This window comes from Diabrotica undecimpunctata, chromosome 1, assembly GCF_040954645.1.
Source record: "Diabrotica undecimpunctata isolate CICGRU chromosome 1, icDiaUnde3, whole genome shotgun sequence".
Classification (NCBI taxonomy): domain Eukaryota; kingdom Metazoa; phylum Arthropoda; class Insecta; order Coleoptera; family Chrysomelidae; genus Diabrotica; species Diabrotica undecimpunctata.
Window position 1 is genome coordinate 31,374,345 of NC_092803.1, and position 18,201 is coordinate 31,392,545.

Here is an 18,201-nt window from a genome sequence, read left to right on the forward strand (position 1 = left end):
ACTTCGGAATTTTGGGAATAACTTGTTTTCTGCCATTATAAATATTTTTTCTAATCAACTGTACATCTTCCACAGTAAGACTTTTAGTGCCTGTTTGTTTAATTTCGCTGTGTATTAACTTCAATGGTTTTTCACACAAATCATCCATTGCCTTCCGCTTAACACTATTACTTAATTCTTGCCGGTTTAGCACTATTTTTGATAAACTTTCATGGATATGGTTATGACTACATTCGACTACACTGTTACAAATATTTAAAGTTTTAGCAAATGCTTTGCAGCTTCTTTCTACAAACTGCCAACATTTGATATTATTGGCAAGCATTTTATGGAAGTTATACTTGTAATTGTCAATAATTAACATTGACTTGCCCTTTTCACTTAACATTTCAGTTACTTCAGATTTCTCCATCATGAACCAGGTATAACGACATTCAAACTGGAACTAAAGTAATATTGTTAAGATTCGCACCACCCCTATTTCTTATCATAAAATTTCAGGTAGACTACTAATTACCTACCAATCTTTTTTAAGAAATATATCAATTGCAACTTCTGATACAAAAAAACCCAATCAAATAGTGAGCAAGGTAATATGAGCTCTAACATTATAATACTTTAGTGATATTATCGTTATAATTTTATAATTTTTTAAAGTAAGAAGTAGTGTTATATAGTAGCATTGTTTAAAAAAGACTCATTCTTTTTTAAACAATGATGGTAGTGTTGTATTAATAGGTAAAGATAGTTCAAACACTCTTGACCATGGAGCTGCGCGAAGGCGGAGTCAAATTCACGTAAAGGCAGAAAGGTTCTGTTGTAAGTGGAATTATACAGTGCATGGTACAATGCGTTTCGCATGGAAGTTGGGACTAAACCAAATTTCGTCTACTGCGCCGTGGTCAAGAGTGCTTGCACTATTTTTAAATACAAAGTTTGCGAAGACAATATTCAAGTATCTTTTCTAAGAAATATATGGCCGGAGCGAATTTACCTATGCCCCTTTTCTGTGGGGTATTAAAATCTGACTACGGGAGCGAACTAGTATACACCCCATTAGAGCGGTAAATTTAAAGATAATATGATATATTAAGGAGCAATCCTTGTTTGTACGAAACATTTCTTTATAATGAACCACTCCTCGAATGATCCTTGATTTATATATATATATATATATATATATATATATATATATATATATATATATATATATATATATATATATATTACATATATATATATATATATATATATATATATATATCAAATATATACAGATTGAACGAATTTAAAACGGAACATACGAAATCAATGTATTTCGGCTCAACTCCGCTCTAGGTGGTTGGTCAACAAAAGGTTGTCAAATAATTATATTATAAAAATCCAATACTTCAGCGGGCTGCTGGATTCTGAATTCATTCAAGAACAAGTCAAAACTCCACCCAAATAGGTTGCCTAGAATCACTGAAAAAACTAGACTACACAAGCAGTTATTATGCCGTCAAACCACTTATCGCTTCCTTATAGTCCAAGAGATAGAGCCGAAATTTTGAACTGATCAGTAATATGACATTTCTCTATTGGAATATATTCATTGTTACTGGGTTAAAACTTTGCCTTACAGGCGGACGCCCCTCGTGGTACAGGGGGTGGCTATACAGGGATGAAGTTGTCATTTTTTTCGGAAAAATGAACGATCCATAATATGGCTGAAAATTTTCCCAGAGTAAGATCTTGGTATAACTAGACGAAATCCCAAAGGGTGGACGCGAGAGTGGATACATAAGGGGTGGCGGACAGGGGTGAAATTGCAATTTTTTGGGGAAAAATTAACGATAAGTAATATGTCCGCCATTTTCATGGCTCATTATTTAGTCCCTTAAAACTCTAAATCCAAAAGGGCGGACAGCTGGGTTGGTACAAAGAGCTATAAAACGGGGTCAAATGTACCACTTGCCTGCGCATTTTAGGTCTCGGTAACAATTTTCAAACTGATTTTTTTATGATATTTTTATACCGATTGATTTGAAAATTTGTATGCTCACTTCTGTTACTATTCTGAGAAACGTCAAGTAGAGTTTTCCTCAAAATTTTCCAAAAACATTTCCGTAAATGAAAATTTTCGTAATTTTTTGAGGTAAAATCTAATTTGTAGAATCAAATCACATTTTACTTTTTACTTACTTTTACTTTACAAATCACATTTTTTTCTTAAATATAAATATTTTACGAATTAATTTTTAATTGAATAAATGTTTGATATTTGATATTTTATTAAATTAAAGTAATTTTATAATGATAACTATTAATATTTTTGGTATAACAAATAGTAATTTTACTTATTTTTTATTACAATAAAAAGGTTTTTAAATTTATATTGCATAAATAATGGTTGTTCAGATATAAGAAAAATTTGATTTATTATTACATTAATAATCAAATACAAAATATATTATTTCTATTTATCAAGAGGTAAAATTCAATTTGTAGAATTCCTTTAACATTTTACAAATAATTATTAATCAAAATCAATTTTATAGTGGAATTATCAATTTTTTAAGTTTTGAAATTTACTTTGTAGATATTTTCAATATTTTTTTTTAAATTTTAAATTGATTGAATTTTTTTTTCATTAGTTAATTATAATTTTACAAATTCTGTTTGGACATTAATTTTGCATCAATATTATTTTAAAATATTAAAATAATAATGATGCGCGTTCCATTTAGATCAGTAATTCTAGACGCATGCGCTAAATGTAATAAGTATCAAGATGCTTTTATCCAACTTGGTGAAAGTGACTTCGATTGTAATGAAGTTTTTGAAACCTTAGAAACTTTCATATGTCACTTATATGGAACAGGACTGACGAGAACAATTCCAAAAAGAAAAGTAAACGATGTCAGATTTTCACTATTTAACCGGTAGTATAAGTTGCATGATGTGAACGAGCCTTTAAAAAAAAAAACTAAAAAATTTCGATGCTTCAAGCTTACGACCATGTCAAGATGAATTACACCAACATCTACTGCGAGCCCATTATATTTCAAATATTTGGACAAATGCTCATAAAAAAGTACCAACAGAGTTGATTGTTGAAGAGCATGGTTGGGAGTTTGAAGATGAAACATATAAATTCAAATGGTTTAGTGGACCTCAGATGCCAGAATCAGTTCGAGAAGTAGTGATTGAAAATGAAGCAGATAATGAATGTGATATTATTGAAAGTGAAAGTGACAAAGATGATGAATGTGATGACATCAATGAGAGTAAGAAAAATGACGAATTTTTTAAAGTTTTTCTAATTTTTTTTTTCTTATCGGAAAAATCGTTTGAAAATTTTTGGAAAAAAATCATGGTATAACTGACAGAAAATCGAAAGGATTCTACAAATTAGATTTTACCTCCAAAAAGTACGAAAATTTTCATTTACGGAAATTTTTTTGGAAAATTTTGAGGAAAACTCTAATTGACGCTTTTCAGAATAGTAACAGAAGTAAGCATACAAATTTTCAAATCAATCGGTATAAAAATATCATAATAAAATCAGTTTGAAAATTGTTACCGAGACCTAAAATGCGCAGGCAAGTGGTACATTTGACCCCGTTTTATGGCTCTCTGTATCAACCCAGCTGTCCGCTCTTTTGGATTTAGAGTTTTTAGGGGCTAAATAATGAGCCATGAAAATGGCGGACATATTACTTATCGTTAATTTTCTCCCAAAAAATTGCAATTTCACCCCTGTCCGCCACCCCTTATGTATCCATTCTCGCGTCCGCCCTTTAGGATTTCGTCTAGTTATACCTTACTCTGGGTAAATTTTCAGCCATATTATCGATCGTTAATTTTTCCGAAAAAAATTACCCCTGTACCATGAGGGGCGTCCGCCTGTAAGGCAAAGTCTTAACCCAGTTACAATGAATATATTCCAATAGAGAAATGTCATATGATTGATCAGTTCAAAATTTCGGCTCTTACTCTCCGACTATTAGGCAAGCTCCTCTTTCCTTTAAAGGAGACAGATAGTTGAACGATATTTTATACAATGTCTATCACCGGGTATGGATTTATTTTTGTCCAAGTTTTATATTGGTCCACTATTTCAAATGCAGTTCAAACAGACATATATTAAATTGTATGTTCCGTTTTAAATTCGTTCAATCTGTATATATACATATATATATATATATATATATATATATATATATATATATATATATATATATATATATATATATATAATATATATATATATATATATATACATATATATATATATATATATATATATATATATATATATATATATATATATATATATATATATATATATATATTTGATATAGCTAATTTTAGTTGCACACTTTATCTTTGAATGGTGTATAAATGTCAGAATAGACACTTTTCCCCAAAAGCTAACGTATTTAAATTTGTAATTTATATTCAAAAATTTGAACTAAAATCAATTTGCGCGTCATATTACGTGGAAAATAAAGTATCGATCTGAACACGGAATTTTGTTTGTAGGTCGGATGGATGAAAGCGGACGACCAGACCATCCTAGCACTTCACAGCAGAGTAATAACTCACAACCCCAGAATAACAGTTAATCACGATGACAACTTGAAGACATGGCAATTGCGTATACGACAACTAAAGGAGTCGGACCGCGGTTGTTACATGTGCCAGATCAACACTGGGGAGATGAAAAAACAATACGGATGCATAGACGTACATGGTGAGTCCATTTGTTACTAAAACACGACAAATTTTTAAAAGATATCATAAATCTGTGTCTCTGTCTGGCACTGGTTGAACATTTTTTTATTAAAAAGTTATCTCTATCCAACAGATGTTGATCAAGTGAGTTATAGTAAGAGTATTGAATCATAAATTCAAAATTTCATGAAGTATCCGTTCTTTATTAATGTTTTTGGAATTAAAATAGACTTACTTCACGTCACAAATCAAATGTTTATTTATTTTTATTATTTTTGTCCATAATTTAATTTATGTTATACAATAAATCTATTGCTTTTTGAGACTACAATTTTGTAAGTATAGGTATATTACATGGTTACAAGAAATATTTTTTTACAAAATAGTACTAAAAAGTAAACAATTTTATACAAAAAAAATTAAATCTTATGGAACACATCGATTAAGTTCTTTGAATACTTATTTTGACCTAACGCAACTGATACATTTGAATCTATATTATAAAGAGCTTGTTGATGTTTGAATTTGTTACATTCAAAGATATGTTTTACTGTTAAGGTTAAATTGCAGCGCTCGTATATTGGTGGGTTACATTTAAAAAAAAAAGAGTGTGTGAGCCTTTTTTTTCGTCTTTATAGAGGGGGTCTGGAATCTACAAAAGACATCTCAGTCCAGGACGCCGCCTGACTGACTTTAGTGCAGGATTCGTTTTTCGTACTCCCGGCGATAGTTGCCGAGGTACTTTAAAATGCCCTCTCGTCGCCGAGTCTACGCAGAACGCCTACCTGCTAAACCAGACCCTCCTCTGTCATCCAGCGATCCGAAACCGGAATGGCCGCTGTAAGGCCGGCATCACTTTCAAATCACTACCTTTATTCATTCATTCTCCATTCATACACATCCACACTCTATTCATCAGCAAGGAGGCTCCCTGTCTCGTTCCAGGTAGCGCGTAGAAGACACTTATCGCTCCTAGTTCGGCATCATTCCCAGATGGGTATTTCCTCCTTTCCACAGTCTGACTTACGCATTCTAACTCATACAGTGTGACCCACTTTTCTAGCTTCACCTTTCAGCATCATTCACTCTTACCTTTAGCGTTGGTCCAGCAGTCTTTCTTCCTGTTTCTTTTTCTTGATCACTGCACGGATATAGCTGTGTATGTTAGTCCAAACTAATTTATTTTCAATCATTCTCTCAATCATTTCTCTCACTGTAACAAAATTCACACCTGTCTCTCTCTCCATTCCACTATCCATCTGCTGTAATCTAACATTGTATGTGTCACAGTGTCCGAGTATCCACAGTATAGGTATTCATCTGTATCAGCCTTTCCGATCCTATAGAGGTAGGCCCTAAAACACCCGTGTCCTGTGAGCACCTGCGTCAGGAAATAATCCAGTTGCCTGTGGCCACAGTCCACCCAATCTCTTATGTTCGGGATCAGCATTTTCGTCCACTGTGCCACATCTTCCGTGTTGTTCCATTCTTCTTGCCATCTTTCAACTGACCTTTCCATTTCCTGTCTTCTCTCGGCCACAGTAAGGTTTGGACCTCTTTTCTCATAAAGCTCTTTTCTTTCCACCGCCAAAACATGCAACAGAAAACATCCAGTGGTAGTCCATAAGGCTTCCGCAGACACATTCCTGTAGGCGCATGCCACTCGCAGTAGACTTGTTCTGTCTACTCGTGTCATGAGACTCCTATAGGCCGTTATCTCTACAGCCTCGCTTCAGACTGGTACCGCGTAGGGGACGATCGACTGTACAACACCATGTAAGACCCTCCTCCTTTCGGATTTAGTTCCTAGAGTGTGTGAGCCTGGTATGGCCTAATCGTAATCGGTTAACTACACTTTGTTCATGACAATTTTTGTAAAAAGGTTTAGTTCCTTTAACTGTGTCTGTAATTTGTCGTAGTTTAGACGTTGATATTTGCCATTCGTCCTATCAGACTTCTGAGATTTTTGCCTTAATAGAAAATTTTAAGTCTTCTGGACCGCACTTTAATATTATTTCTTAGTCCGCACTAGACACTGCACTACGCGCACTTAAGTGTGCTTCTTCATTTCCGGGGATACCCACATAAGAAGGAATCCATATGAAGTCAACTGTTCTTCCTTATTCGTGACATGTTTAAAGTTCTGATTTGATCATTTTTTCAATTGAGTGTTTAGGATATACTCGTTGAATTGAAGTAATTAAACTCAGAGAATCAGAAAGAATTACCGATTTGACGATATTAGTATAATTAATAAACTTAATTGCTTGATAAAGAGCGAATAATTCGGCTGCATATATGCTAAAGTGGGGAGATAGTTGAAATAGATATTTACTTGAATTGATCATAAAAGCGGCACTAACTCCATTGCTAAATTTTGGAGCATAAATATTTTGGAGAAATTTTCATAAGTTTGGAGTATATCTGACAAAATAGTTTTTATTTCCGAGGGACGTATTTCCGACTTAATATATTTGCTCAAATATACATTACACTGTGAAATATTTATTGACCAAGGGATATGAGGATCGGCGTTGTTTGGATCGAATATGTCAGGAAAATCAAAGTTTAACTTCTTACTTCTTAGTCGTTAACCTGATGCAGGTATCGTGATATCATGAAGCTATTAACTAAATTTCCCAATGTTCCTCCACGTTTTTCTATCTTCTGCCATTCTAGCACATTCTGACAATGGAGCGCCAATGGTAGCAACAATATGGTCCGTGTATCGTGTGGGAGATCTACCTCTATTTCTTTTGCCTTCTACTTTTCCCTGGATGGTAAGTTTTTCAAGACCATTTCTTCGAAGGACATGTCCAAAATAGCTTATTATTTGTTCTGATATTTGTGTTCTTAGTCTTTTCTTTATGTTTAGCTGGTCCAGTATGGATTCATTTGTTCTTCGGGCCACCCATGGTATTCTCAGCATTCGTCTCCAGCAGTACATCTCATTAACTTCTTACAAGTTGTTCTAATTCTTTCATAGTATGGTTATCTTAATATACAATGTCATAACAGTTTAATTTTCTTAGTGTCATAACAGACAACTTAGGAGAAGCCAGAGTTATGCTACAACAACTACAGCAAGTAACCCAGAAAGTCGGTTTAAAAATAAACTATGAAAAAACAAAAATGATGACCAATCTCGTCCCCAATGAGCTAATAGAAATCGAAAAGTCGCCTATAGAACTTGTGGAAAAATATGTGTATTTGGGTCACGAAATAAGATTAACGCGAGAACCAAAAATGCAATCTACTCAGAAGAATAAGTCTGGGTTGGGCTGCATTCGGAAAAATGAAAGACGTATTTAAAACAAATATACCGATCCATTTAAAAAGAAAAGCTTTTAACCAATGCGTTCTACCAGTCCTCACATACGGAGCAGAAACCTTAACTCTCACAAAAATATTAGCCGAAAAATTGAGAAGGACACAACGAAAGATGGAGAGATCAATGCTTGGAATTAGCTTAAGAAATAGAATAAGAAACGAGGAAGTTCGTAGACGAACCGGAGTGGAAGCCACTATCGAACATATTACAAGGCAAAAATGGAGATGGGCAGGACATGTCGCAAGAATGAAAGACGACAGTTGGACAAAAAAATTGCTTGAGTGGAGACCACGGGCTGACAAGCGAAGCCAAGGAAGACCCCCAACGCGATGGACCGACGACCTCACAAGAATCGTGACCAATTGGATAGCAGGGGCGCAAAACAGAAGCAGATGGAAAAGTCTAGAGGAGTCCTATGTTCAACAATGGACAACTCAGGGCTGATTGATGATGATGATGATGGTTTTCTTAGTTTATCATTATAATTCAAAAGTTCGTTATATTTATCGGTGAAGGTGTTATTGTAAATAGGTTTCTCTGGATTAAAGTATACCGAGGATGAATGTGTTAATGTCAGTTATATCCGCATGTGGTAAAGGGATGACTCACCAAGATCAGCGTATATGGTTTCAATAGGTGTACTTCTAAATATTCGTAGTGCGATTCTTAGACCATTATTATGAATTGTATGAAATCTAGAGATTTTAAAATAGACTTTCCGGCAGAACAATAAGCGATGCATCCATAATCGAGTTTAGATCTGATTATCGCTTTGAATACTGATAATATTGTATTTTGGTGGGGACCCAATTTCGTGTTTGATAAAATATTTATTCTCTAACGGCAAGTTAATTGTAATTGCTTAATATGTTCTCGCCATGTCAGTTTGTTATCTAAATGCATTCCTAAAAATTTAATATGAGGATCTACTGTTATTGGTTTCCCATATAACGTAAGATTTGACGCAGTACTTACATTTACTGTTTTTGCAAAAACCATGACTCTTGTTTTTGTAGTAGAAAATTCAAAGTCTGCAAAGTGAAAGTATTCAAAGACCAGGTTTTCAAAATATCATTAATCGCTATTAGAAAGAGTGTTGAGCTAAGAATAGACCCTTGTGGTACTCCATTTGTTAAGCAGTGAGTTTTCAAACACAAATGGGAAACTCTTACCCGAAAAGTCCGATTGGTTAAAAAATTGTTAATGAACGATAAACAGTGTCCCCGGATATTCTACTCATACAACGTTTTTAGAATCCTGTGTTTCCTGGCAGTATTAAATGCATTTTTAAGTCAAAAAATATCGCGGTACATTTTCTATTAGTAGCAAACAATTCCATAATATTTTCGAGTTCCAGAATGTTATCAGCCGTTGATCGATTCTGCCTAAATCCATTTTGTTCAGTAATCAGTAATCGATTTTGTTCCAATGTCCACATTAATCTACTGTTAACGACTGTTTCTATAAGTTTGCACATGAAACAAGTAATTGAGGTTGGCATGTATGATTCCAGACTATATCGTAATTTTTTGTCTTTTAAAAGAGTATCACTTTGTACAGCTGTGAGGTATGACCACTGAAAGAAAGATCACTAGCAGCGCTGAAAGCGACGGAAATGGATTTTTAGAGAAGAGCTGCAGGAAGATCTAGAAGACAAAGGATGTAGATATATATATATATATATATATAATAATGGGAATCAAACGAACAATCACAGGTAACCTAACAACAAAACAACTATCTAGTTCGGATACATACAAAGAATGGATAAACAACGAATACCAAAAAAAATATAAAAATGTCAACCAGAAGGAAATAGAAAACGAGGTAGACCGACAAAAGTTGGAGCGAAGGAATAAATAAAGAACTGAGAGAGAGGGCCGTAGAAACCGACAAGTAGTAGTAGTAGTAAAAGAGATAGGACGTAGGAATTAGTCCATATTGAAGGAAAATGCTGTAGCGTCCATATGTGATTAAATATGTCCAGTAAATGGTATTTGGCTGAGCCTGGAAGATGTTATAGAAATATGGTTGGGATATCATCGGGTTCAAGAAAAGAATCTTTAAGGCTTGAAATTGCTGAAATAAGTTCTTGAAATTTAATGCGACTAATAATTGCTACGTTAGGATTTTCATTATTAGGAAGAGTATAGGTATCAGGTAATGAATTTGAAGAACCTGCACGTGGATTTTTGTCGTTTGAGAGGCTTTCGTAAAAATCCGCTAGAACGTTTGCAATATTTTTATCATGAGATACCATTTTATTTTGTACTTTTAAGTGTTTGATAAAAGTTCTCCGAGGAGTACCACAATTTTTCTAATTTTTTGCCAGACTTCCTTGGAGCTGGTTGTGTTATTTAATTCTGATACAAACTTCTGCCATGAATTCCTTATGCTTGCGTTATATTAGCTTGCGTTATAGTAAGCTGCGCTTTTGCCTTTAATTTTTTAAAATTATTTCAGTTTTGCAGTATCCTATGCTTTTTATAATTATTAAAAACAGATTTACTATTTTTTGGTGATTTAATGGTCTCGTCAATATCATTTTTTATTTGGGCCTACATATGTAACTATCAATATATTAAGAAAATAAATCTCAATCTTCTTGGTTAGTTTTCCACATTGGATTAAATTCTTGATGTATCTGCACATAGTTGAGATTCGTAATAACTTTGGAAAAGTGATCACTTCCATATGTAAAAGTCAATACTTCCCAGTGTAAACCTATGGTTAAGTTAGGATTCCATAAAGAAAGATCTAGAACTGATGATTCACCTATCGATATAATAAATCTAGTAGGGTTGCCATCATTTAAAAAGTTTAGATGAAAATCTGTAATAATTTGTATTCTGGCTATTCAGGTTACCTAAAATTAGGCGGGGTGTGGGTATCTGATTAAGAGGTTTGCAGAGGTCTTCGTAACTAACTTGTATGTTAGAAGGCAAGTAAATATTACAGATGTAGAATTTTCTATGTGGTTCTGAAATCTTTACCGCAATGGCTTCGAGATCTGTTAAGAGTGGATAGGCTTCATGGTCTATTGAATTTTTTATCAAGATTGCCACTCCTCTACTAGCGCGATTGGTGTTCGTTCTATTTATTTCGAAAACAGTTGAATTGTTTTGGTGAGTATATGTTAGAAGGAGTAAGGTTAGTTTCTTGTAAGCATATTATTTCTGGGGAGTATTCTGATAATTTGTGACATAGGTAGGCGATGGAATAATTTATCAATATTTTACTGTAGTATAGAGTTGAAAATTATGCATCGAGGAAAGATAATTCACTGTCTGTAAAATCGTTACCTAGGTAGTGTTGCAATATTTATTTTTAAGACAGGTGAAACGATGTTTCGTAGTCTTGTCAGATATGTATGAATAAAATATGGTTAACAGATTTATTAGACCAAGAAAATCAGATGTATATTCCTTGATAATTTCTATAGGTGATTTACTAATTTAAGAAAATGTGAGGTTGGTGCTGTGTGTTTGAATTTTTTTGGTTTCTGAATTTAGATTTTCGATGGTAGAAGATAATATTTTGTCAATACTTCTTTTCACGGATGAACAGGGTTAATCTTTCGTGATTTCGGGTGAAGCTTGTGGATCCTTTTCTTTCAGTGATTTTACAGTTGAAGTTTTAGCGGAGATGTTCTCATCGGCAATTATAGTTATTTTCATTTCACTCGGCGGTTGTAAAATTTTTGGAATAGAAGGAATTGAAGATGGTTTCGGAGTATGTGTAATATTTGGATCACCTACCCCAACTTGATGTAATTGGCTACCAATATCGATAGAAGACTGCGAATTTGGCGTAGAAGTAGGATTCGGTATAGTTAAATTTTGGGCCTGAGTTGCTGATGGTATTGACGTTTGGACATTTGTTTGAAATATGGCCTAATTGCTTACACTTATAAAAATTAGATTGTCTTAATATAAAAATTCTGTAAGAGTACGTTCTTAATAAGGTATATTAAGGCATTATCATAAATATAAAATATTTTCATAAAGAGGAGAAACCAACCGTAGACAAAATTTAAACAACCAACAACGTCTTTAGTACTAAGAGCAAATGCTTTTCATAAAATATTTTTAAATTATTTTTAAGCTACGACAGTATTTACTTGGCTCTAGTTTAGTGAAAAATTAAAGTTACATATAGTCGAGTATATAAAAGAAACGCTGGGCGCTGTTTTCTAGAAATTATGGCTCAAAAGTAAATTCTAAAAGAAATGGGCAATGAGGCAAGTTCTGCACGACTCTTTTATTACCTCTCTTAAAACTTTCAAATTTGTGGTTGTGCAACTTTTATTTTAGAGGCACCGCCGCCAAATTTATACCATTACTCGATGCCAATACGTTCCAGAAGACGTAGTCGGGAATTATGAAATGAAGTGTAACGTTTCATGTACCGTGTACATGATACAATATTCATATTTGTTATAAAAACGACTGCAATTTTCCTGATTTGTACTTGTAGAGACTCATTCAGCATTTGATTTAAAATTATATAATGTTTATAAAAAAATGTTAGAGATAAAATAATTATCTACAAAAAATTAATTAAAATCCTTTGTAAAAGGTATATATTTAAAAACTCAAATCGGCTGTGTTAGACAAAACGTTTTCGGAATCCATCATTCCATCATGAGTGTCTAGGAGTAACTTTAACATCCTAATAATTTATAAGAAATAATGTCAAACAAATGTAACTAATTATTTGTTAACGGGTTTTTACCCATATATTTAGTGGCTACATTCATGTGCTCCTAGACACTGATGATGGAATAATAGATTCCGAAAACGTTTTGTCTAACACAGCCCGTTTGGGTATTTAAATATATGCCTTTTACAAAGGATTTTAATAAATTTTTTAATATATGGTATACAGCCAACTACAGGAACGTAGATTCCTTGAGAATTATCTACAGGTTTTCATTTATTTACAAGTTAGTTACTTATCTTATAACAATCTTCATCTTTATAATAACTATTACCAGAAATAAAAACAAAATTTTTGAATTTTTTATTAATGTATTATGTTACTAAATAATAATAATATTATTTTTATGAGATTTTTTTGCTAATGCATATTATGAAGGTCCTCGTACTAAGAGTTTATCATTTTGGAAGTGTTTGAATTGCATTTTGCTCTTTGAACATTGATAATCAAAACTTTTTCATTATGTTTTGATGCCTTTTTTTATTTAAAAAACTAATTTTCATATTGATTAACAATTTATAACATTTACTCATTTTCTTAGCCAGTTTCACTATTTCAACCAGTTCTGCTGGTACAGAAATAGTGCCTTGTCGCATAATTTCCTATTTTTCTTTCTCTATACAGAGTGGAAATTACTCATTGTTACTACCTAAATATACATTCCTACTATCCAAAAATGTATTTTTGTATGTGTATTATTAGTTATTATGTATAATTATATATTTGTTAAGCTTATATTGGCTATAGCATTAAAATATCACCTATCTTTATTATTGACGTGACAACATCTTAAATTAGGTTGTGGCTCGGAGTCATTTAAGAAAAAGTGTAACGCCCGCTCACGTCTGTTACAGTGAGTCGCCGAACGAGAGAGAGGCCCGCCGGACCGGCGAATGCCTTGCGTCTCTCTCCCACTCAAACATGATCGGTCCGCTGCGCGCGGCACTAGAGAATTAGGCGCGTTGAATCGCTAAAGTTGAAAATCGTTGAAAGTATCGTCAGCTGTGTCTGTAGTAAAAATGTGGAGTGCTTAGATTCGTCATTTACAACAACTACAACAATAAAGGTAAATAATTGTACACTAATATTTCATTATCGTAAACTATGATTGATTGATTAATTGTTAGATTGACACAACAGTTGAGAAACTGAGTTTATAGGTTATGTCATACTATTGACAAATGTTGATAGTGTTAAGTAAATTATTAGTTTAAATCACTCTGCAATCAATCGTAATTCAGTCGATTGAGAAGAAACAGCGCGTATTGCTAGTCAAACATTTAAAATAACAAATTATAACTTCTAACCTGTCAAAACAGGGCGACCAAACAAACGAACTAAACCGACCAATCACCACGCGCGGAGTTAGAATTTAACTGTGTTTAGCAAGAATTTTAAATTCCAATTTTAGTAAATGTTTTAATTTTCAACTTTACCATTTACATTTACAAATTTTAATTAATTTCAAATTTATTTAGCAAAAATTTGAACCTTCGATCTGAATAAGTGTTTTGATTTTCAAATTGATTCTTTAAAATTAAAAATATTAAAATATATATAATCAGAAGTGAACGTCACATAACATTATCTGTACTTATCATTATTTAATATGTAGGCAAATACATGTGACCATACTTGGTAGACACAATTGGAAATAGTAATTTTTTATAACTGAAAAAAATAAATATATAAAATACTGGTAGCAAACAATAACTTCAATGATCGATATCTCCGCAACTAATTGATATATCGAAAAAATTTTCAAATAAATTTTGTAGAAAATAATAAGATCAATAATATAATATAAAATAAATAATATATAAAATAATATATAAAAATATAATATATAAAATATAAATAATATATAAAATAATAATATAATAATATATAATATATAAAATAATATATAAAAAAGACGTTGTCACGTAAAATCTTCGCCCGTAAAACCGACTTTACAGGCAACCGATTTTTTATCTATAGTCATGTTCAACCATTTAATCGATTTGAATATTCTAATGATTTAGATGGATATCTTTCAGGAACAGATTCCGCTAAAGACAAATAAGTATTATTAGAGTTTATTTCTTTAGACGTAGTATTGTAACGAAATATTTTGCCTACCACATAGGATATTATTATAGTGGATTGAAAATTGGGGACAGAAGTTATTGGGGCAGAGATAGGGCAAGCAAAATAAATCAAAACTGTACGCGAACGGCGCTCGGGGTTTATTTGGAGTAGCTGGGTCGTTAATAAGTGCATGAAACAATGGGATTGGACAGGGACAACTACAAAAAAAAATGAAACAAAGGGGTACTTACAAGAATATTCAGAAACAAATGGACAAACAAACCAACAAGAAGAACCTCTAGCTATTTGACATAAGGACTCCACTTCAAGTTGCTAAATTATAATCATTACAACAAGTGGTTGTAACTACTGACATAATTATTAGAAATGCTAAATATATCTTTTTAAATGATTGGACAGGGGCAACTACAAAAAAATGAAACAAAGGGGTACTTACAAGAATCTTCAGAAACAAATGGACAAACAAAACAACAAGAAGAACCTCTAGCTATTTGACATAAGGACTCCACTTCAAGTTGCTAAATTATAATCATTACAACAAGTGGTTGTAACTACTGAAATAATTATTAGAAATGCTAAATATATCTTTTTAAATGATTGGACAGGGGCAACTACAAAAAAATGAAACAAAGGGGTACTTACAAGAATCTTCAGAAACAAATGGACAAACAAAACAACAAGAAGAACCTCTAGCTATTTGACATAAGGACTCCACTTCAAGTTGCTAAATTACAATCATTACAACAAGTGGTTGTAACTACTGAAATAATTATTAGAAATGCTAAATATATCTTTTTAAATGAAACTCAAAAAAGGGGTTAGAGAGTTATTTAAGAGAAATAAACAAAATGGTTTAAAAAAACTAAACATTTATTTTGTCTCACCACAAAAAGTTACAAAAATCTACAGTACAAAAATACTATATTTATAGTCATAAAAGTAAATACAAAAAAAAACAAAGAGAAACGCTTACTATGTCCTATCCGTTTACAAACTCTAGGAGTTGGAGATACTACAAAACTTACTATCGTTACTGGGCTATAATTTGTAGCAGAAATAAATCATTACAAATAAAAAATTATCTTAACAAACTCTTATGAAAGCAATTATCAATAAAAATGTTTATTGTTATTTTCCCTTTAAAATTTAAACACAAAAGTTACCTTGATTTCACTAAAATTTCTGGGGGTAGAACTGGGCTTACACTTTCTGCCACATGAACAAATTCCACCATTTTTTTTTCTGTTTTGGGTGACATGCCATTACTTTTTACTTTTATTATTCACCCGCATTATCCTTTTCCATTTGTTTTAAACGTTTCAATGTTTGGCATTCCCTTCCCTAGGTAGCTGTAGCTTCTTCCGTGGTTGGTGTTAGTTGTTGCCCTGGAAACCATCAGGGTCTTCTAACTCTAATGCCACAAATTGGTTGCATTGCTCCTGTAGTGATCCTTTTCCAAGTTATTATATGCTCCTTTTCTAACTTGGCTGCACCGTACTGAAGACGACCAATAGTCAGAAATACGTATATACGGTTGACTTCTGTTTTCTGTTTTCTGTTTTGCGAGACATGCCATTAATTTTTCTTTTATTATTCACTTATTCACTCGCATTATCCTTTTCTATATATATTTACTGTTATGATTATTTATTTTTACTTTAATCTTAGTTTATTGAGCAAATCAAAAAATATAACTTATTTGTTATCAAAAGTAAAATAAACTCCTTATATTACCTGTGTTCGATGGATTCAAAGATTTTCTACTTGTCTTTTATCGGGATAGAGAAGAAGGATAAGAATAAAAAATATATTATATTACAAAATTTACGCTTCTTTATTTTATATGAACGAATAAAACAATTATCAAATTCTGTCGTTATCTTATCAATCAGCATACAAGAAATTAAATCAAATGTTTATAATAATAAGATTTTAAATCTACATACATTTATATTAAGTGAAAACCAATTTTACTTAAATTTTTCTTTACTTGAAACAAGAAACAACAAAACTTTAAACTTTTGATTAGCCTAACAAAACCTCAGTTCTTAAATTTGAATGCTAATGACCATGATGTCAAACCGATCCTTCACAGATATAAAATTCAATTGTACAAACCACTTACTTCTTATTTTCTTATTGAGTTGTATGTTGGAACATACACAGAAAAATCCAGTCTCCTCAACGATGTGATCTCTCCTTTTTGGTACCTAGGCTTCTTCCTAACGTCTCTGCAAAGCTGCTGCACTAACCCAAAACACCTAAGGCACTTCTCCAAAAACTCAACTACTTATTAATGACACAAGGACCTCCTTTTGTCAACTTGATGCCGTAAAACTACTTTCAGAAATCTTCACAAAATGCCAACGGTAGATACAAGGACCTCTTTCAATCTACTTGCTATATCCTTCTGCAAAACTATTCAATTCTTTTCATAATGCCGGTATCCAACTCACGAACCACACCCTATCTTGAGACAAACGACTGTTTCCTTCGATGACCAAATTATATCTGCTTCTCCGGTTCTCATGATCGGCTCACAAATTCCTATTTAAAAACGACCGTCCAATCAAAAGCTCAAACTGTGTTTACCATGATTTTGGAAAAGCCTAAAGTCTAAAGCCTAAGTTTAGTTTTTGAGAAAAACTAAATCGCTTACTTTAAAATTGGTTTTGTCAATACACAATTTATACATATTTCAAAAGATTAGAATATGGTCATTTAATATTCGATTATACAAACAATAAAAAGATTAACTTACAGGTAAAATGTCTTCTAATTCTAAACAAAGGTTTTTTGATAATTTTGTTTGAAACGGAAAAAGGTCGTTTGCCAAACAAATTTCTATTCTTATCTACACTAAATCTTATCTTAAATTACTATATACAATTTGTCTATATTGATATCTTAAAATTTTATTTCGATGGTATTTTTTATTTATTTTTCTTTGGTTGGGAAAGAAGAAACATAACAAAATATATATATATATATATATATATATATATATATATATATATACATATATATATATATATATATATATATATATATATATATATATATATATATATATATATATACATACATATTTGTGAGAGTTTTAAAATCAACGTTTCGGCATCCCTTTTAGAGCCATTATCATGAGGTATCTGGTTGGTTCAAGTTCGGGATCCCAATATTCTCACTTAAAAATTTATAAACGCTAAACTGTCAGTTTTTAGCATAGCAATAAATATATTTTTCGGGATATCTTTGTGCGACACTGAAATTATGACAAATATCGATTACATTGAAGCAAAACTTAAAAAACAGTTAATTTGTCGAGATATAGACAATTGCTT

The 18,201-nt window shown here is 32.2% G+C and overlaps 1 protein-coding gene across 1 annotated transcript in view; it reads left to right on the forward strand.

The window, feature by feature from the left end:
* LOC140436376 (lachesin-like) overlaps positions 1-18,201 on the forward strand; it is a 514,302-nt gene that overhangs the window by 95,563 nt on the left and 400,538 nt on the right. Inside the window, exon 4 of the mRNA XM_072525165.1 lies at positions 4,528-4,738. Within this exon, the coding sequence (XP_072381266.1) occupies positions 4,528-4,738 (211 nt within the window). The remainder of the gene's footprint in view (positions 1-4,527; positions 4,739-18,201) is intronic.